Source organism: Anser anser (assembly GCF_964211835.1).
Source record: "Anser anser genome assembly, chromosome: 3".
In the NCBI taxonomy this organism is placed as follows: Eukaryota; Metazoa; Chordata; class Aves; order Anseriformes; family Anatidae; genus Anser; species Anser anser.
In genome coordinates, this window is record NC_139722.1 from 39,867,879 (window position 1) to 39,890,339 (window position 22,461).

The 22,461-nt window shown below is 39.8% G+C and overlaps 1 protein-coding gene across 3 annotated transcripts in view; it reads right to left on the minus strand.

Annotated features, from left to right (window-relative positions):
- Positions 1–22,461, minus strand: part of RNGTT (RNA guanylyltransferase and 5'-phosphatase) — a 187,900-nt gene that overhangs the window by 5,604 nt on the left and 159,835 nt on the right. Inside the window, exon 15 of one of the 3 annotated variants that reach the window (XM_083831492.1) lies at positions 3–22,254. The exons of the other annotated variants lie outside the window; for them this stretch is intronic. Coding sequence (XP_083687618.1) covers positions 22,186–22,254 — 69 coding nt within the window. The 3' untranslated portion in view covers positions 3–22,185. Of the gene's footprint in view, positions 1–2; positions 22,255–22,461 lie in introns of those variants that run through there. 3 annotated transcript variants of the gene reach the window in all.

A 22,461-nucleotide genomic window follows, 5' to 3' on the forward strand; every position in this document is an offset into this window, starting at 1 on the left:
TTAAAAAAAAATAGTTGGGATAAACATATTATGCATTTCACTTTTTTTCTTTTTGTGACAAATAATCCAAGATGAAGAGCTGTCCTGCATTTTTCAGTAACGTGCCTCCATCCTACGCAGAAAAACTGCACAGACTCCATCTCCCACAGACTCCATCATCCATATATGCTCAGCTACTCAACATTTTAAAAATACTTTTCAAATCTGCTGTCAATATAAAGCAATTATATTATGCTAAAACATCAGCAGCTCTAGCAGAGGGGAAAAAAGTCACTTCTGGCCCAAATGCAAATGGGTTTCCATGGGAATAAACTGCTTCCAGTGTAAGTGCTACTGCCAGCCTAAGTGCACGAAATGTATTATCCATGTTTCATCAACCTTCTTTGTTGAAGGTCTCAAAGCCAAATGTCAGATTTCAATACCAGAAAGAGCTTATGGAAAATCATTCCACTCTACTTTATTGAGGATATTTTCTTTTCTTTTTTCTTTCCTCCTCATTTGTACTAAAAAAATAATAACAATTATAACTCCAAAATAATGTGGGACTTCAAGCCACACATGAATACCCTTCAGGTCTCGTGTTATTGATTCATAGATTTGTCAGCAACCAATATCCTGAGCTATTTGTCTCTGTTTGGCAATGCTGTGTGATTTGGAAATGTAGTTTACACGCACTGGCCTTCCTAGTTGTTTTGGCTACTTCATCCTATGCATCCTAATCTATGATACAATGCAAAAATTTCAAGTAACCATGGTAACTGGAGAACCTTATCTAAGGCTTTAACAATTTTACCCATATACTTCACTTTGTTCCAAAGAGCCACTTCATAAGTACAAATCTGTATTTAACTACTAGCTGTGCTTAGTTTGCTAGAGTTTACCAATCAAAAGCTACACGGGGTAATACAACACGGGTTGTATTAATGGGTTCAGCATCTTGGCCTAAGTGCTCTCATAAAAAGGAGCTGGTTATTTCAATTCATTAGCATAATTCTTCACCTCTGTTGTCTACTCAACTCCTGAGCAGTGACAAAGGAATTTACTACCGTTAGGGTGATGCAGGTTTCAAAAAGGCCATAACTGTCTGCAGGCAGCTTAATAGCACATACCATGAAAAAGCACATGAACCTGTTTTCCATTAATTCCAGATAAAGGCGATTAATTAACAAAAAGGTTCTCTACATGGACTGAGTCATCCTACACTGCATGGTACATGCCTTGTCCTTAATTTGATAAGCAGGACCGTAACATTTTGCTTGGCATTTACTCTGAGTATTTCTGTTCATTCCCAAACAGGGAGCTCTGGGATTTTACTTGTCAAGCAAAAATCATGCTATAAGACAATTCTGTTCAACTCGCTTACAACTGACGCCTGCTATGCTGTACGCTGCAGAGCCAGAGTCAGGTTTCCACGTCACGCATTATTCCTTTCGCCATCCCATCACCTGTAAAGAGCTTTTTTGCTAAAATCATTTAATCCTCAAGCAAAGTTTGCATCTGCTCATGACCGCCTGGATCAAATTAACCAGTTACCCAAATGACCAGCCTCTGCCTCTCTGCACAGCACCTTAGTTCTTCACATCCACGTGGAAAAGCTCCACGCAGTCCAAATGTTTGACTGACACGTGCTCACTGGACATATTCTTGTTCCATTAGGTATACTGAGGAAAACACAGTATCCTTTTCTAGCCCACTATGGATGTACAAGCACAGGAACGAACTGTTGGCTGCACAAGGACTTGGGAAGGTGTATTACTTCGAAAACAGCTGCCTAGTGGAAATGGGGGCAGCGGGGGGTATGGCCATGTGTCTGATTTTCTGCCAAAGCAGGAAAATGTTAAAAGGATCATCTGCCAGAGAGAGGAATATATAAAACTGAAGGCAATGACTTCAACTAAATAACAATCTCATATGGCTTTCTCATGGTTTATCATTCTTCCAGTGTTTGGATGCTTAGAATAGCAATAAATTAGATGGCAGCTCTATCTGACTGTGGCAATTAAGCAGCATTATTAACTACCTAGATAGTCACTTGGCCATTCATTAGCAATCTGAGAGACACATCCTTCTACAAAATATGAACACCTGCCAAAGCACTGACTTAAATGATTTTTCCTGTTAGAAAAATGGTGATCGTAGTCTCTAACAACTGCAAGTTGTAGTAATTACTTTTATAAAGGAAGAAATACAGCACATATTGATCCCAATACTTTAAGTGATGTCAGTCTTACAGAAGTATCTACCGTAGCTTTTATGTACATTTTAGCAAATCCTGGGTGTTTTTGATTAAGACGACAAGTACTCTGAGCACAACATGTTTTTCAGCATTAAAACCATTTTTCTATCTTAGTAGACTTCTAAATGAGTACTGTTTACACACAGGGCTAAACAAGCCCACAGTGATCCTCGCATCTATAATTCACATCCTAAATCTGCTATCACCTGTACGCTACTTTCTGGTGCTTTAGCTTTAGAGTGGAAGAGGGAAACCATCAAATTTAACTGTCTTGAATTTCCTTCCCTCTGGAAACTCACTCTGAACTGCTCAGAATGGTGTCTTCCTGGTTCTCCCTTTGACTAGGTTCAGCCTTTCTTCTTCCCCTGGAGTATTACAGCCTGTGGGAGTAACTGAATATTGCACCACCGTTTCCCTTCCTGAGAGGTATTTCCCCCAGCCAGCACTTCTCAGAAATGGGAGAAGCGTCCTAGGAATGACGGCAGGTCTCAGCCAAAACACTTATCTTCATCAGCAGCGATGCTGTTGGTGGAGTGCCAATACTTCTGCCTCACCGTTGATAAAACGCCTTGAGCCAGCATTCAGTGATTTCAGGATGGAAATTTCAATACAGAAACACTAAGGACTCCACGGAGCCTCCATTAAATACTCATTCCCTAGCCTATTTTCAGACAGCGGGTCACAATTAGAATCCCAGAGGATCACATCTCAGACTTGGGCATGTCAGAGGTGATGTGCATCAGGACAGTGCTTCTGGTCTGGGCCACAGCTGTGTCCTGGGGACGGGGACGGACGGTCACCAGCCCGTGCACTACCTGCATTCCTACCCAGAGAAGGAGCAGGAGCACTCGCTGTTCCTGACTGCATTTGCTCTAGTTATCAGGAACCAGCCAATTTACCCAACAGAAATCACTTGCTAAAAATACAGATTAGCTCCCTCTTGGAAAGTGATTCGCTACCTTACTGCTAGATTGCTAGATGATAGGAAAAAAGTGAGCAAGAGTTGCACCCCCCACTTTAGCAACAGCTCACCATCAAATCTGGCTGGACACAAATACAGACCATTAGACTACAAGAAGAAAACAGCTTTTTGCCTCTCCCTGCTGAGACAGGTTTCCCCCTGCCACCATCATTTGTGCTATTCACTGTGAAAAACTGCTGTTTTTTTCACCCAAGTCTCCCTCCATTCCCCATTTTCAGAAAAAAAATATATTAAAAAAGAGAAATACCTAACACATCTTAAGTTGCCTCGCTTAGCAGACTAATGGAGTCATTTTGAGATGAATCACAACAGTGTGTTTATATGCAGCCACATTTTACATTAAGTTAGGGCAGGATGTGAAAAAATCTTGAAAAGATGAAAAAAGAGAAACCATTTACACTGAATGTAGTTAGGTCTGGTCCCATGAAAATAGCTGCATTTTCTGTGATACTACCAGTAGCCAAGGTTTTTCTGTGCACCTCCACTCAGCACTTGATGATCAGACTGGGCCACCATTTCCCCCGTTGAGTCATTCTTTGTTTTACTTGACACGCGTATATTTTCTCTGAAGACTTGATTCAAACATTAGCCTCATCATCCCTACTTTCTCAGGGGAAAGAAACCCCTGGGCAAGCTGCTACTTTACATAAGAGGTATTAATGGTAAGAAATTAAAGTAGTTAATATTTCAGAAAGCTTGTCCAGAATGGACAATCTTAAACTTTACAAATGCTCATATTTTTTCATATTCAAGTTATTAAGAAAAAAAAAAAGAGGTAAGTTTTTGGATAAATGGAAACTTGACTGAAAGAAGGCCTATGTTTCCATATACATATGTTTTTCAAAGCAACTGAAATTATTTATCTCAGTAAATAGTCTATTTAAAAGACAGTCATGTTTGTAAGCAAAATCTTAACATCCTATATCCAATCCTTTATTTCCAATCCTTTCTCTATTTAAATGTCTTTTGTTGCACTTTCCCCTCTATTACCAAACATTTATAGAAAGAAAATTGTTCTTCAATGCACCTATTTCTCTTGCTTATTCCACATGCAAAGTCATCAGCCTATTTCCGAGATCCCGAGAAAGCAGCAGTTGAAACCTTGTGAAATTAAAACGATCTCTATTTAGAAATAGAGAATTAAACAAAGAATTATAACACAGAGGCAAGACAGAGCAGATTCTCCTCAGAAAATAGATTTTTTTAATAGCTAGCATGTGCAATGGAGGCATTCTTTTTTGATAATGCTCAAGCATATGAACTGTTTTCTTTTTTTAAACTTGAGTTTCAATGCCTGCAGTGGAAAAAAGCTCAGAGCTGACAGAAGGTCTAGAAAGAAATTCTTCCTCTCTGATAACGTAACTAACTTTTCTCCATTAGGATGCATTCTCACAGCCGAAGCAAACAAACAAGCAAAATAAGCACATTCCAAACTAAGCGATCAGCCCTATGCACACGAGGGAGAAGCCCTTGGGTGGCTTCCCAGCATCCTGCTGGAGGAGAACTGCAGCCCACCCTTCTCTTGTCAACCACTCTGCAAACATGAAACCATGTTTTTCCAAGAACCGTCCGAGAACATGACGTTTGCAAGCTCCTTTGTCCTGAGGAGATCGGGGTACGTTCAGCCACAAGTGACAGCTTAGGAAGCGAAGCCTCTCCAGCAGAACAGCACATCTGAAATCCTGCCTTCTGCGTTACTGTCAAACGCTGGGACTGCCCCACCACACTCCAGTGCAGCGTTACAGACATCATTTCTGAACTTCTCAAGCAGGACTGAATGACCTACACAATAGAGGAAAATTAACCTGCCCGCTGCTCCTGTGACTCCGCAGCAGTAACGGCATCATTTGAAGGTCGGGGATGAGCAATGGCAACAGCCAGGGAACGAAAAGAACAATTACATGGGGTTTAGAGGAAACGAAGAGTGGTCATGACTTCCTGAAGGAACAGGATGGAGACAGAAACAAAGCAGCAGCAGTAACAAAATGAACAGCCTCTGAAGATAAAATGATAAGCCAAACTCAAAATGAGGTATTTCTGAAGGCTTCAGACTCAAAGTTATTCCTTCAGTGCTTCTTCCCAATTTTTGGACAGCTTCTTCAGATGCTTTAAACAACTTTCTTCCCCCTTCATGTAAAGTATCTCGTGTTTTACATAGTAAAACTAAAACTTCTCAAAGAATTATAAAAATATAAAGGATGGTTATTAAATACCTGTATGTACCATTACCGTACACAGACCCACAAATATTAACACTGACAACTGGCAGAAATTCATCAGTTAAGTAAATTGCTTCATATTTTTACTCAAGCCAGAAGAGATTTCATAATGTAATTTAATATCCATTTCTTAATACAATTCAAGAGATTATTTTATCAAAACCATAGATGTGTCAAAAGTAAAATAACAACACTGGTAATCCAATTCTGTTGCTAAATTAAACATACTGATTGTGTGTCCTTTTAAGTAATGTATTACCCAACAAACAGTGATCAGCTTGGGTAAACAAAATGCAGTTGATACATTTATTTAACATTAAGGAAGCTTTTGAAATGTAACTACGCTGCTTCTTGTGTGCATAGGAAATGCTCCTATTTTGAGAGCTCATTCCTGGGAAGGAATGTAAAGAAATACAAAAATTTTAACATTTTTGTTCACAATACATTAAACCACATTGCTAACACCCAGTGTTGGAACATCATAGAACAAACCAGAAAGGAAAATGGTGTGATTCAAAGTCACAAGAGCGTGTTTTTTCTGAATTGTAGATTTTTTTTTTTGACTTCCAGTGCCTAGTACTCACAGTTCATGATTTATTCTTTCCTGTTAATATGTAAGATTAAGATATTCTTTGAGAAAATATTACGTGTAGTAATTTCAAATATGGATACCATTTCCTGATATGTAAAATGGGCTGCAGTCCTGGGGCTTTCCTGACAACTGACTGATGGCAACATCAGGAATAACAAACCTTCCTTGCGTTGGTGATATTACAAGCTTAATGACTTTCCGTGCCAGCTGGAAATAGATTTCTTAACGTATCCTGGAAGGTTACAAGGTACACCCAACCTTACAACACCATTTGAACTACCTGTAAGAAACCTGTGCTCTTCTGAGCTTTGTTTGGGACCACAGGTCTTGAAAAGTTAAATGAACCAACGTAATAAATGGAAGTTGTCCCAGATAGATAGCCCTCGCCCAGGCACCCTCCTCAGCAGAGGTTTCTGGATCAAAGAACACCAGATCTCCCTGCACATCTTCTACAGAAACTGAGAAACAAGAATCCTGTGCTAAGGACCCGTAAACTCAGCATACCTCCATTGGGTTGAGTTCTTAAATAAAGTTGTATTAAAAAAGCATCTCGTGGCAGTCTGACCCTCAGCACGCATGGATGGAAGAGGAGGAACCTGTAAGGGGACAGGGCAACTTCAGCAACCCTCCAGGTGGTAGGAGAGCAATAACAGAGCTCTCAAGGCAGGAGTCAGTGTGAACACTCATAGAAGATGATGTGGATTTGGGGCAAACAGAGCTTCACTTGTTGTACAGCTCGTGAATTTGGAGAAACAGGTAAGAACAATGCTTCACCACAAGCACCTGGAAGAACTTTGCAGAGGCCAGAGGTAGCCCTCTTGGCTTTGGCACAGCAAGAATTGGTAGCACAAATAATCTGTCAGCCCTTCAGCATCCCTGAATGCTGAAACTTGAGGGCATTTGTCCAAGTCCTGAACTAAAACAGACAGATGCAAGCAAAGGAGAATACCCCATCAAACTGTTGAGCGGGTGACACAGAAAACAAACAAAAACCTTTCACTGGAATATAAGGAACCCCCAGGAGGTTTCTGAAAAAAAGCTACCCCCCATGAGGAAGGTAAGAAACTCCAAGAGGGGAAGACAGAGCTAGCTAAACCAGCAAGGATATGTGGTGTGAGTTGACTGAAAAGCTGTAATCCTAATGCAGCAGGGATTTCTGAAGGAAACATTTCACCCAGAACCTGAATTATTTTGAGGACTGTATTTCTGCTTGACATGAGCTAGTTCATGAAAACCACTCTTAACCCCGATTTGTGTTTTTTATTCACTCAAACTGCTTTTACAGAAGGGAGACAGCCCCAAACTGAGAGCTCTGCATGCTAAGAAACAAAGATCCAGCCACAAGAGTCATGCACCAACAAAGAATACACTTTGAAAACAACACCTCATTCATAAATTATGAATTTCATAAGGCTTACTATTCTCAGCTTGCAAATGGGGAAGCAGAGAGAGATGGTTTGTGGTCACACACCAGGGAAAGCATTTACCCCCCATTAGGTTCTCAAAGCCCGTCGTAATTACCCCTTAGGTACTTACGCTCATGATACCAAGAAATCCTGCAACACAGGGCAGCTGAGATCTCTTTAATAATTTATCGGTAAAAACCAAAACAAATCTTCCAGAGACAAAGCAAGGCTATCGACTGTTTTACAACGTCTGGCAACACTATTTCTATACTTCCAAATCAGAGAGGGAAGCTAGGTGACTGTCAGGACGGAATAAAGAAGTTAATTCTGACATAGTCTCTTTTGCATGTTGGACATGGGTCTTGTAACAAATGCCGATGTTTATCATACCTCGATTTTACAGTATACTTTCTCATAGGACTGCTTTTCATCTTTTCTCTATATCCAAGTTGTTACTACCGTAGGAGTCTATTTTTATCTCGTTTTATCTGTCTGTCTCACACTCGACAAGAAGATCTGTCGCTTGTTGCCGTCCCCCCGTGGATCAGTTTGCAGGGAGAAGCCCTGCAGCTGTGCCATCAGAAGCTTCCCATCAGCCTTCTTGTGCCGACTGAAAAAAAAGTTCTTTTCCAACTCAGATAGCATCGTTTGCTGTTTATTTGGGCCCTGGCTCTACAAACTCTTATTCTTGTAAGTTATATATCTCAGGGCGGTATCATAAAATCAGTTAGCTTGTGCTAGAGTTACCAGGATCAGGCCCTAAACCTAATTCTAGTCGTTGCTTATCCAGGTTGTGAAACGTTCTTAGAAATGATATTCTGCTCTTTCTGAAAAACGCCAAATGACATCAGAATAAACCAAAAGAAATCGCAACTAGAATCCAAAGTACCAAGTAATTGCGAGTGAGTCTTTCAAACCCACTTTTACTTGTAACAACATGCAGCTTTCAAAAAACAGCCATTATGAATCATATTCTTTTCTTCCATTTTGCTCCCAAACAGCTAGCTTTATACGCTTAAAGTTTTTTTCTCCCCATAAATCAAAAACTCACCACTGCGAACAACTGTGTCAACGCTACAAGGAAATCTGTTTGCTGTGTTAAACTGGGCTTCAAAAGCACCAACTGAACGTACATTTGTGATCGCAAGTAATGCCTATTCTTATATCCACTCAAAGTGTTTACTTTATTACAGCTTATTATAAATGTACTGCCTAAAATGCAGCAGCATGACTGTTCAATTTCCAGGCCGTAATTTTATGATAATCATATGTAATATATTCATGCGTCTATCCACTGCCTAACAAAGCCCAAACTGGTTTGTTAGCAGCTCTGCTTTCCCCATGCTTCACATTTCTTCGCCTTGGAACATTACTGAATAACAACAGAAAAAAAAAAGATATAATCAAAATTTTTCTTTATATTCTCACTATAGCAGTCATATGAAGAAACATATAACGCTGGAAGTTGAATTTGGCATACTGACATTATCAAATACTGGTATCTAAGTGATATGTAAATTATTAAACATGCTATGAAAGCATTATTAGAAAGGTTGGGGGTAGGGAGCAAGATTATAAATTTATAAATGTTTTCAACATCTAAAAATCCTATTAATACTTGAAAATGTTGAGATGGTACAGAGAGAATGGAGAATGTTCCCACGAACTAAGACCAGAACTAAGCTAACTCACTTTTAATCTCCCATATTTAATGTGTTTCGCTTTTTGCCTTGGAAATGTTTACAAAAAGTAGTCAATTTTTTTCCTTCATACACTTCAGAGGCAATTTCTAGTTAGTCATAAATCTGATAGTAGAGCATGCAGAGACTTAAGGGACCTGCAGGAAATAAAAATTCAGACAATTCCCATCCACTCCACTAGACTGAACGGCTTGTCATCAACTAACTCTCCTAAGAACCAGAGGGTCAAGCTACGGAAGACAGCTGAGCCTTGTTCACTGCAGCTTTCATACAGTCTGTGCAATATTTAGTATCTTTAAAGAGTGCCAGATCTTGAAATCACACCAGTCTCTTAGAGTAGAACATATTTTTCAAAAAAAGTTTTTAGTTTCTGTGTCTGTAAGAAACCAAGAACTTTAAATTTTCAAGGACTGGATAACAAAAAAGTCAAACTACAACCATTTTTAAAACCTCATCATTTTGAGGGGATGGGACTACCCCCGACTGCTGAGCTTGGAGTTTGCAGCACTGAGAACTCAACCTTCAGTTTTGTAGCTCGTGACACCGGATGAATTTCAGGTGACTGCTAGAACCACCTAAGTGAGGAAGCTGATAAATGCCTTAATGAAACACTGCAACAATAAAAACCACAAAGCCAAGAAGAGCCAAATAAATCTATTCAGTAATACTACAAAATCCAAATAATAAAGCAAAGATTTGGTGGGGAAAAAGAGCTGTGAAAGCCACGTTAAGGATTTTTCATTGTATTTTTCATTCTTCTGTGATTTCAGTTAGAAGGAAAACAGGCTTTTAGCTTTTTTCATTCCTGATACATCACAACATAAACAGATTAATGGCTACTGGCTTAATGCAGACTTTCAAAAATCAGCTTTGATCAAAGCAACTGCTGTGGTCTGAGTCCTCAACTGCCCTAACTCACTTCTTGACTGCCTTTCTAGTGCTGAGCTGGCTCGAACTCCCTCCCTTTCTTGAATCGTTTACCTTTAACTTCAAAGCCTAACTGGCTTTGAGGCTTAAATCACAGAAATCTTTATTCCTCCTTCTTCAAAAGCAATTAAAGATGTTCAGTGTAATTTGACCCGCTATCTAAAAATCTATGCATGCAGCTCCTCCTGATCATTGTGGGACTACAGAACGGAAAGGGCTAGATAGGGAAGTTAATGGTGGCTGAGATGCAGCAAATGGCATGACGGTGCCCGTCAGCTGCTGAGGTCAGTCGTCTCAAAGAAGGGTAAGCAAGGGCTAATCCATCAATGGCACAAATTTGCTGGTAAATGAGGCAAAGGAGGGGTCCTTCCTGCTTTACAGTTCATTGCAAGCTCCTCCTTTCCATTTGTTATTAAAGAATCTGCAGGTTTAGGAAGCCAGATTTCCAGGGACAGCGCTGTAATGGACGTGGGGTGGGTGACAGTCAGGTTGCTGTCATCACAAGGTGGAGGAACGCACAGGGACGTGCAATAGTCATGGCCTTGCGAGAGTCACAGCTGGCCTCAGACGACTTTACCCGATGTGGCGGTCAGAGACACCGCTAAACTTTTTGGTCTGTTTGGACAGAAACATTTCTAGACAAATCAGGGTGTGGTTTTTTTTTTTTTTTGGTTGTTTTCTGAGTTTTTGCCATCAACTAACAAACAGGGTTACAACTTTGAATGGTGAACTCTGACAAAATTCACATTTGGAAATAGAACCTACCAAAACCCTGAAAGACAGGAAATTTGGAAATGCCCGCTCTAGATGAGCACATTTGTCCTGGCTTTGCTCACAAACGTTGACTTTATTCAGCAAACCAGCAGCAGCTGCCAAAGGTGAGCAAATCCAAGAAAAGTCACTTGGGTTTTCTAACCAGATGTCCTTTCCAAAAAAACCTCCTCAGACAGATCTGGTCTGCAAACGCTTCCTGATGGGCTGATTCTTAAACCCTCCAGAAATCGGAGAAATTAGAATTTGAGCACTGTGCTCAAGTTTTGTTTGAGTGGCCATCCTCCTCCACCTGGGGCCCAAGACTGAAACAACATTAGTGCTGTAAAAAATACAGTTTAAAAAATTTGATTTGCTTCCCGCATGATGTAACAGCATTACAAATAACATCATAAACCCATTCTAGAGATGGCCAATGTCAAAATCAATCATTTAATAGTCCAGCCAGGAAGGACTTAGAAGAAATAAATTCCTAAAGGCTTTTCTCTACAAGAACAGGCAGTGCTGGAAGGAGGTAAGAAAAGAGGAAAGAACAGGGAACAGCACCGGCAACTCTGATCATCTCAAAGTGTATTTTTCTACATTAAACCAACTTCATTAGTATTCTTTAGATAAAGGGTTTTATATACATAATTCTACAGTTGAAAAACCCAAAGTAAAAAGGAGCTGATTTGTCAGACCAGAGCGCGCACACTGGGGAAAACCCAAATTGAAACCGAAAGCCTTGTTTTGCAGCTTCCTGCTATAACTACTAATTACTAATTACAGATTTTTTCCTTAAAGTTCTGAATGAAATATTAACAAGCTAGTAATTAAGCTTTTATTCAGAGTCTGTTTGCTTTAGTGTTAACTTCAGTGTTTTAAGTCTGAAACCTCTGACTCACTGATCTCTAAATGTCCTTCTAAATTATTCAGAGATGTCCTTTGTTTTCCTTCTGTTGAAGTTCAGTTACTCCGAAACCTCTTTCTATGCATTAACGGCAGCCAGAGTGTAACCAGTGGAAAGAGAACGTAATGATGTAGAAAAATACAGTGAGTGGCATCTTGCATTACTGTGTAAAAGAAAGCAAGCATTATTGTCTCCGATTTTGCTTTTGCATCTTCCTGTACGCTGTTTCTACTATAAACCAGCCTCTTCCCTACATCCCACCCATGTTTCTTCAGATATTTTGTTTATAGAAAAGAAATGGTTTAATACTCAGTTCATCTGCTGCTACGGTGGTCAGCAACCAAGCATGGCTAACCATGACCCACTAATGAAATGAAGCGGGAGCTGGGCTGCACTTGGCTGTATTACCATTAAATTACAACTAGATAGGCTAACATATGACACTAATTGGGCGTTTTATTTCTCGTGCGATGCAGCGTTAATATGCAGGCAGTGGGTGGCTCCCCAAGGCAGAGCGGACCATGGGCGACATAAATACCTCCAAAAAACTGCCTGTGGGTTGGCAGACTTGGAGTGAAGAGCTGGACTAAGAGGCTCTGTTTTCTTACAGCCTCATTCCCTCCCACTGGGTCTTGGATGACCCAGAGAAAAAAAGCCTGAGGATGACTTTTGCAGAGCTTATCCGAGAGAAATGTCCTCCAGCAGAACCGAGGTGTTTATTTCCCTTCTGTGCCAATGCTGACTTCTCTGCTTGATGCACGAGGAATAGATAAAAATCCCACACCAGTGCCTGTACAGAACCAGCACAGCATCTCACGAATCTACCAACTGAGAACATACTCAAATATTTTTTTATTACAACACATTAAGCTAAAATCAATAGATTCATTTACTGAAACAAATTTAATACTTCAGCTAATCAAGAGAAAGTAACATTTTTCTGAAAAGAAGTGACATTTCATTATAGCATTCAGTTGTAAAGTCACTGGCAGAAATTTTTCAATATACCAATTAAACAGTAACTCAATGAAGTTAGTAACATAAAAAGCAATATTGCATATTTACAGTTTCCTCCCCAGTAAATGAAAACATCTATAGTTCTTCGCAATACAAACAGAACGTCTACACAATGGTTCTAACAATGCTGCCACATCTTTGATTTCTCCTTTTCAAATACTTCTACATTATTTTTCACAAAGATATAACATGCTATTTTCTCTACAATCAACCTTTTTTTTTTTTTTTCCTTTGGAGAGAAGCAAAAGTGGCATTTTGAAAACTTCAATTTGCTGAAATATAATAGCACCACTGAGCTCTGTTGTTCTTCACTTTTATTCTCACTTTATGCTAGAAAGATAGAACTGCAGTAGTTTTACTGTTGTCAAACAAAAGTAAATAAATAATGTTTTTGTTGACTATTACATAACAAGATACTGCATCTCTATTATTAAACTGAGTTTTAGTACATATTTCTCTTTCTCAGATGTGAAAATTTACAAATACTATAATCATTCTGGAACGCCGCCAAGCAATTATATACGTGAGCCTTGCAATGATACACATGAAAGTCAATTCATGAAAAAATTCATTTAATAGAATATTTCACTGCGAGTTATGCCCATAGAGGACTGAATTACTACCAGGCTGTGCAGTGATAGGACAAGGAGTAATGCTTTTAAACTGAAAGAGAGCAGATTTAGATTTGATATTAGGAAGAAGCTCTTCCCTCAGAGGGTGGTGAGGCCCTGGCACAGGTTGCCCTGAGAAGCTGTGGATGCCCCATCCCTGGAGGTGTTCAAGGCCAGGCTGGATGGGGCTTTGGGCAACCTGGGCTGGTGGGAGGTGTCCCTGCCCATGGCAGGGGGGGTGGTGGAATTCAATGATCTCTAAAAGGTCCCTTTCAATGCAAACCATTCTGTGATCCTAAGAATGCAAAAAGATGTTCGTACCTGATCTGCTGTCTGTGTACAGTTTTGTTTTTCCCTAGGATTATGGCCTTCCAGGTATAAGAGGCATTCTTCAAACCGTACACGTGCTAGTTACCAGCTCCTTGCGTAGGAGATAAACACCCTTACCATTTTTATTAGTATGGAATCTCATCTTTTTGCAGACTGGACAGCCTTTCACGGGCACAATCTATTTTCATTCCACATTAATCAGCTAACCCTGGGTAAGAATCACCAGCTTTCTCATCACAGGTCTAACAGAGCTGAAGATTGAAGGACATCTCAGGTTTTACAGATTGTATTTGAGGATGTAAATGGTGGAAAAAAGTAGATTTCTGGAAATCTATTAGCAGTAGTGGAAGTGAAATTTAAGCTGCAACGCCAGTCGGTGGGGAATATGACACTGGATATGCTCACTTGTAGTTAAAACAGCTGTACAATAAGAATTTGTTCTTATTCCTGTCTTTAATCTCATAATTGGAAACGTCTAGAGAGACAAGCAGCAAAAGTACCTGCACCATCACTTCAGGTACTCAAAATTTAGGACCTAGGTTTGTATGTAATCCACTGAGGGAGACTGGCACCCCTAAATCCATTTAAGAGACCCAGTGAGGCACCTGTCAGGCTCTGCTCTTAGAGGTTCTCGGATTCCCCCTCTGGAATGAACAGGTTTCCATGGTCTCTACAGGCAGCCTGTGGAGTAGGTGGTGGCTGAAGCTGCCCTCCTTTATGGGTATTATAATTAGACAGGATATTATCCACAACCCTTTTTCCTTTGTAGGTTGATATCCTGCATAATTATCTCATTTGATATTTCTTCTCCCTTCTGTGTTATTGTTTGCGGGCCTATTCTTTTCCATTTATCTAAATTTAATCTGCATTTGCCTTTTACTTGCCCTAAAAACAGCACAGTACCTCTCAATACGATAATTTTTGCCAACTGTTTTTCTCCAATCTTATCACTATCTGACATTTTAAAATATTTCTCATTCATGGTGTTCACTGTACGCTCTATATATATTATAAAGAAAGGTCTCAGAAACAATTTCCTAGTCTAAGAATTGCCCTGCTATACCATCTCTCACCCTTTGCAACTTCAACATCTTGATTTATTCATGAGTAATTTATTTTAAAGAGATTATCATCTGCATTTTGCAAAGGTACTACAAGTTCAAGCTCATTTATCAAGTTCAACCTCATTTGTTCAGTTCAGACTCAAAATCACTCACCCCTAAAAATCTTAACAAATTTAGATCTATTCTGCTTATTAACTGTTAAAAACAACAGTTTGCTTTCTCATCCCCCCTCAAGCCTGATCTTGGCTGTTCTCATGGTATTTTTAACCAATTAGCTGTTAATAAATGCTTAAAAAAGACCTAAAAGACTTTGTCCAAGTACCTTACCATTGTCTCATTCTACTAGAATTAATTTCTAATAGGGTCTGATTTTTACCATTTTATTTAGAAATCATTTTTTATATCTGTTCTTCCCCCTTGACCATTATCCATCCTACTCCTTTTATTTGATTTGCCTGCACTACCAACAAAAGCCTCTGGTCTAATGCAGAAAGGAAAGACAAAGGCCTGATTTCAAAAACGAGAACAGATTAATCATATGGCATGAAAAGCGTAATTTCTGAAGGACACAATAAAGACACGCAGATTTAGGACACCCCTTTCTCAGAGAAGACACTATCTACAACGAGTTTCCTAAATTTGACTACAACTCTGAGAAGCCTGGGCAGATTTGCTCTACTGTTTGAGTACTGAATTCTACTCAAAAGAAAATGCAAATGCAATTGCATTGATGGAAACTAAGCATGAGGATGTCTGCATCAAAGGAAAAACTGTCTGTTTCAACCCAAGCATAGGAGCTGGCCCCATAAACAGCTGTTAGCAAGGTATCCTCAATTACTCAGAACAAATTATGCTTTCTACATAGACAGGCACACCCAAACAGGTTTCAGGATGCAATTATAGCACGGTAACAGCTGCAGCAACAAATTACCACATTCGAGAGCTTAAAATCATCGTGGACAAATCATCCCTCTTCTGCAAAAGATGATTTTCTTTAAGACAGAAGAAAGCAAAACAAAAAATGGTGCCAGTCCCAAATCACAAGTCCCAAAGTCCCAAAATGTATGGGAGCCAAAATGTTCTCAGACATGGAAGCCTAGGAAAGAACAACCTGACCACGATGGGGAGGACAACAAAACACAACTTGCACCATGACATGGTGAATTTGGCAGTTTCGCAATTTGGCCTGTTTGGTTATTCCACCGTGACAAGTAGGAGGGATGAATGCAATGCAGATGAGAAATAACCTGCATGGCCCGTGCTCATCTAGTGCTAAAACAAACCTCTCGCCCCCTGCGTCTTCCCCAGCAATTTTCAGTTGGCGGTGAGCAATAACTCCGTGGTTTAGTGACACAACTTCACCCTTCTGTTGTGCCATCTCTTCAATAAGGAAAATGATTAAAAAAACTATTTGCATATTAGCACACGTAATTTTAATAGCGAGACAAGCAGCATGTCTTAACGTTTACATAGTTTGTTTTTATACCATTGGGCATAGAAAAGCTACTGTAAGCACAATCTGCACATCATCTGAAAATCCAGTTCTCCGTACGATTATACTTCTCACAATCCAAAAGTGTCATGCCTCATCTCAAGCACTATGTGCAGATTTGGGCGCCACAGTATAAAAAGGACATAAAACTATTACAGAGTGCCCAACGGAGAGTTACAAAGATAGTGAAGGGTCTAGAGGGCAAAACGTATGAGGAGCTGCTGAGGTCACTTGGTTTGTTCAGCCCAAAGAAGAGCAGACTGGACGATGCTCTCAGACCTACGGTCTGATTTTTGGGTGGTCCTGTGTGGAGCCAAGAGTTGGACTCGATGGTCCTTGTGGGTCCCTTCCAACTCGGGATATTCTATGATTCTATTCTATAGTAAAATATTTAGAAAATTACCCAGAAAAGTAAGAAAGCAAAGTCAGTATGAAAACAAAAACAGACAAAAAAAGAGAAAATCACAAAAAATAAAGTGCAATAACACTTCCATTAGCTACTGCTGGTTTCAAATCTTATTATTTACCAAACGAAACAAAACCAGAAGGTTCAAATCAACCATCCTTAATGCGATAAAGAATAGCTGGTTGGCTTCATCCCATAGGTATTATGACAAGAGTACTCCAAACAAAAGAAGCGAAGAAGAAAACATGAATGGTCTGAAGCATTAATTTTGAGGGACTCTGCTTTGGAGTCACTGTGGAACAAGGGACACAGACAAGACTGGAGGAGAAGGAAAGGTATGAATGTCAGATGGCATGAACGTGGCTTCCCAGCATATAGTCAAGTTTTGTTTCCAGAGCAACTTGTACCGTGTTTCTCACCACTCTACCGCCCATTATGCACAACAGCTACAAGTTATTTCACACATTTACAACATCTCCTCGGTGTGTTCGCATCCAATAGTTACCCTCTGGCTGCTCTTTTTGCAACCTGTTACTCTTGAGCTTTGCTACTCAGCTATCAAGTTGTACTACCTTTTTTTTTTCTTTGCTATCTTTAAGATTAGTTATGCGGCTTTGAATAATCTATAAACCTCTTACATTTTATAGGCATTCCAGAGAACAGCAGCATCTCTCAGTTTCACTTATGTTCCCAGATCTTTAGTTTAAGCCAGCAAAGGCGCTTTATTCTCAACATACACCACGCACTCCATTAAAAAATCCATACTGTCTCGTTACATGAAAAGAGCTGCAAAATTACTTCAAAGGAAAAACAAAACCAAACAACCCTTTCTTCTAAGTAAATACTATGGTGAAGAAAATGTTTTCTGAAAGAGCGCTATAGAACCTCTGGAAGGTAATGCAATTCTAGCCCTCAACGGAAAGAAAGACGTATTTTCTTGTATTTTTGATATTATGAGAAAAATCAGTCATTCACAAAGGTAAACGTTTAACAGGAAAAAAAAAACAGAGATACTAAGAATGGAAGTACTGAAAGTAAATGCAGTAATAGTTGCAGCCTTAGGAAAAGATAGGGGAAGAGAGCTAACTGGTATGCTGTGTATTATTTACTGAAATTAAGCTCTATTCAGTCACCAACAGTGGAGGCTCAGAAGCATCCAACTGTACTATTTCCCAATGAACACACTAAATGATGCCGTTATATATATATATATATATATCCTTAAGAACTAGCTGTATTTCACAGTGCTGGCTGCTCACGCTCTGGGAACATTCAGGTTATAAGGGACTTCCAGCAACCACCCCGCCCAACCTCCTGCTCTAGGCAGGGCTGACTTCAAGGACGAGTCAGGCTGCTCAGGACCTTTTCCAGGTAAATTCTGAAAACCTCCAAGGACGGACTTCTCTTCTTCAGACCCAGTTTCTTTATAACCTTCCCTCATACACCTGGTGCTCTGCCCTTCCTCACGGCCCCCTGCAGCAGTCGCTCCCGCTGGGTGACTTCTCGTGCACCGGGGACTCCAGACCAGCATGCAGTTACTCCAGATGTGGCGTCTCAAATGCTCGAGTGGAGGACAGGAGTGACTTTCCTTGATCTGACAGCTATGCTGTAGCTAACGCAAACCAGGCTACGCTTGGTCTTTATTTGCCACCAGGACCCTCAGGCCCTTTCCTGCAGAGCTGCTGTGCTGGCAGTCAGCCTCCAGCCTGAACGCCACAGGGGGACGTTCGGTCCCAGATGCAAAACCCAGCATTTGCTTCTCTTAAACTTCACAAGGTTCCTTTGCCAGCACTTGTTTTTTTTTAAGCTTTTGGGAAAATGAGGCATTATCATTCTAATTTTCTATCGCTTGGATATATTTATATTCCAAAACACCAGGAAAAAGAAGGCTTTAAAAATTGCAATCTGTTCATTTTTCCAGTACTCATTATAAGCATTTGAAGATATTTTCTTTCTTAAACAGTTAATACAGAAGTAGAAAACTAATATATATTGAAATCTACAATCAATTAGCTATTATTTTAATCTTCCCAGAAGGCTTAGCCTACCCTATGCTTAGCAAGAACAAACTTGGATGGATTTTCAAAAAACCTACTACATGCTGAAACAACAAAAGCTGCCAAAAAAAAAAAAACACACCACCACCAACAACAAAAAAACCCATAGTCTAAAACCAAGCACCAATTATTCTATCTTATTGGCAGCAACAACAGAAAACTGCAGAGGTAATCTTCTTAATTCTGTGGACTTCTATGGAACACTCTATACAAAGAACAAATTTGTTAACTAAATTCATGGGCATAATCATGAGAAAAAGCAAAATGGGGACTATCTGATCCAGCAGAACACAGTGAATTTATAAAATTATAGCTCATTAACATTTTGTTCTTATGGACAGCAATTGTGACAGCACACAAAATAAACTGCCTCATTTTCCCAGTGCTCAGGCAGATTTCCTCGTTGTTATTCTTTTTCTGTTTACATCACCAGTTCCAATGCTGGAGTTTTTTTAGTATTTTTTATTATTTTGCAGTGTGCCTGCAGAGAGCGAACATGCCCACTGTACGCTGGCACCTACTGCAATATAAACAGATACACAAAATATATTGCTATTAATTTATATTATTAGTGTCTACAATTTCCAGGCAGGACTGACGGCTCTAATATTCCATATACAAACATGTGGGCAGTCAGGACTCCTTGCCCCTAAGAGTTAGCAACTGCTTTTGAGAAAAACTCTAACAAAGAACATCAATGTGTAGAGAAGCGAAAAGAAGTCAAGAGACAAAGATTTTTTTCTTACTGCTATCACTGGTCCAGAGTTTTGTTTTTGAGTATGTTCAGACTATCATTTAATAGACCGTATCAAACAAATCTGTATTACTTGGGAGCAACCAGAATCATACACCTACAGATATATCCCCTGTTCTTTTTTCTCAGGAACGTCTCAGTCTAGAGGTTCTAGGGCTGTATTTCCCTTTTTCCATTGCTGCACCAAATCCACTTCTCTCAGCTCCCCTGTAAACAACCGTTGTTTTTTCTGAGACACATCACTGTCAAATGAGGAAGCTTCAGAAGATGGCAGATGTGTTTGTTTTTGTGACTGCGTATTTTTATACTTATTACTATACTTATTACGTTTCATCCTAGCCTATTACCTACAGCCAAAGTTCAGTCAGTCCTCCCTGGGCTGCTTCTCTTTTGTCCTGGCGCTGCTTTCAATCTGTCACCATCAGTACGTGAATCGGTCCACGAATCCTCAACTCCTGTACACGTAATCCTCAACTACACTAAACTCGTTAATAAAATTATTAACTTATTAAAATAATTAAGCATGTTCTCAAGATTAATTCTGGGGTAGCTCCACCAGTGATACACTGCCTACCTGACAGAACCCCACGCCCCAGGACACCCTAATAACTGAAAGTGATGGTTAAACCGTGTTGACAACTTATTTTGTGGATAATGGTGACAAGAGGGAACTGCAAAGATACGACAAGGTAACCACTTATTTTCATTGAGATGAAGGCATGATATCCTTATGTTTTATTCTACTGCATTTGATCTCACATGAAGTACACTAACAGCACAAAATAATACAGGGAGCAGCAGCAGAAGCAACATTCAGATTATGACTTCATTGTGATAAACTAGAAATCCTTTCCTGCTGTGGCATTGAAAGCAAGTACCCCTGTCAATATTTAGCGAAAGGCCAATAAGCAAAGTGTCATATAATTAGAGTACCAACATACCATTACTGGCTGCCAGCAGGCACAGAAGGAAAACTTTTAGACATATTTTGCTGAAGGACTGCACACACGATGCTGTTCTTGTGGAGCTCTGTCAGGACAGCAGTTGAGTGGATGGGGAAAGTTGGACTAACCCTGCTCCTAAACTTTCAAACAGCCTGAAGAGCTGTACACCCTACCAAGGCACTCCACATCTGTCCTTTGGGATTAGAGTGGACAGAGGCACTCCACCGAGCTCGGAGATCGCTAATTGGAAGTAGAAGCCACTGTCACCCAGGGAGGGAGAACATCCCAGCCGCAGTCAACAAGTTAGCAGCTTAATCTAACTCAAGAAATGGTCTATGGAAAGCATCTCTTTCACCAAGTCACGCCTTTGCCATCTTCTTTTTTTCGAAAAGATTGCTTTGAAAATTGTGGCCAATCACTTCAGCAATCATCTACACGCGTCTGATCTTGCTGAAGGAGTCACAAACGAGGTCTAGCCTGGTTCTCAGACATGAGTTCATCCTCTGTGTCTGGAGAAAGGTGAAACAGCCACGCTGAAGATGTTTCGGCTCTTGAGAACACTGCAGTAAATTCTCTGAGTCACTGATAAGCTGCCCGCAGATCTCACAGTAAAGGTGGATGGATCTGTATCTGGAGGGTCTGCTGGTTTTGATGCGATCAGAGAAACGATCCTGAGGCAACCACCCATTGCAAGGCCTCTCCCTGCTAGGGCTCTGCGATGCTTTATCATGTTTTAAGTTAAAAGCATATTTGCTGAGGGAAAATAGGACGGTTGGGCAAATAATAGCTTGGGACCAAACTGCAGCCCCAAAGTGTAGGTGGGAGGTTTAGCCATCTCAGCCACACCGCTCTTCAGTTTAATAAAATCACAGATAATGGCTACCGAGCTGCAGGTCGCAGTACAGAGCTCGATTCTTTATTAGTCCTTGACACAAAAAGATTGCTCTAACTTTGGCAGAAAATTCCCCGCAAGCAAACCTAAAACTTTCACAATCTCGCCACTGGGCTCACAGCACAGAAGCAAAATATTAAGAACCCGTCACTATTTCCAAACTACTCTCTTCACCGTTAACTGCCCTCACATCCCATTAAGTGGAACAATTCTATTTTGAACAAAGCAGTATTTATTACGTAACTTTTTAATAACTACTCTTAAAATACTAAAAATAAAAGAGCAGTAATTAATCTTTATTTAAATGGTAATTTAATGTGTTAAGAGCCCAAAATGAAACTAGTCATTAACGCAATAGTAAAGACTGCCAGAAGCTTCATTACTGATTAATAACGGAGAACACAGCGTACTGAACAGCTTCCCCTAATACAAGAAGCAACTGAGAACTGAACTGCATAAACTTTCAATCCTAATAAATTGGTGAAGTGATATCATTTCCTTTATAGAATTTATAATTAGTGGATATGGTGTAGCTAAGTTTTCATCCTAATCTCCATTGACTAAATCTCTATTTTAAAAGCAATGGGCCACGTATGTCATAAAGACTTATTGTTCTGTAAACAGGTTAAAAATCCCATAACATACCCTTCCATCAGGTGATTATTATGTATGCTGGAACACTGACATTAGTTACTTCTAATAAACACAACATCTGTATGGTAAAATTTCTGATCAACTTCACTGTTAGTAAAAGAACACTAACAATAATTCATATAAATAGACTTAAGAAAGTTTGCCAGCTAATGTCAACTGATGTCATACTGTCATTTCATCCGCTTTCTTGTCCAAGAAATATTTAATAAAAATGACCATGTAAGATGCAAAAGCGGTGCAAATTACTGAATTGTTCCAAAGTTCATAGAACGAATGCAGATGTATATGACGGTGATTACCAACACAGCTACCTAAATGGGAAGAGATACAAAAAGCAAACATATTTATGTTTGAAACTGTCCTAGAGCACCTTTGAACAGATGCTAGAATTAAACAGTAATTTAGAATAATTTAATTCAGAAACAAAAAGTAAGAACTACCCTATATGAAATCAATTTCTTTAATATAATGTTAAAGGGCAATGCCTTGAAAACAAAATGGGAATTCATTGCCACAGC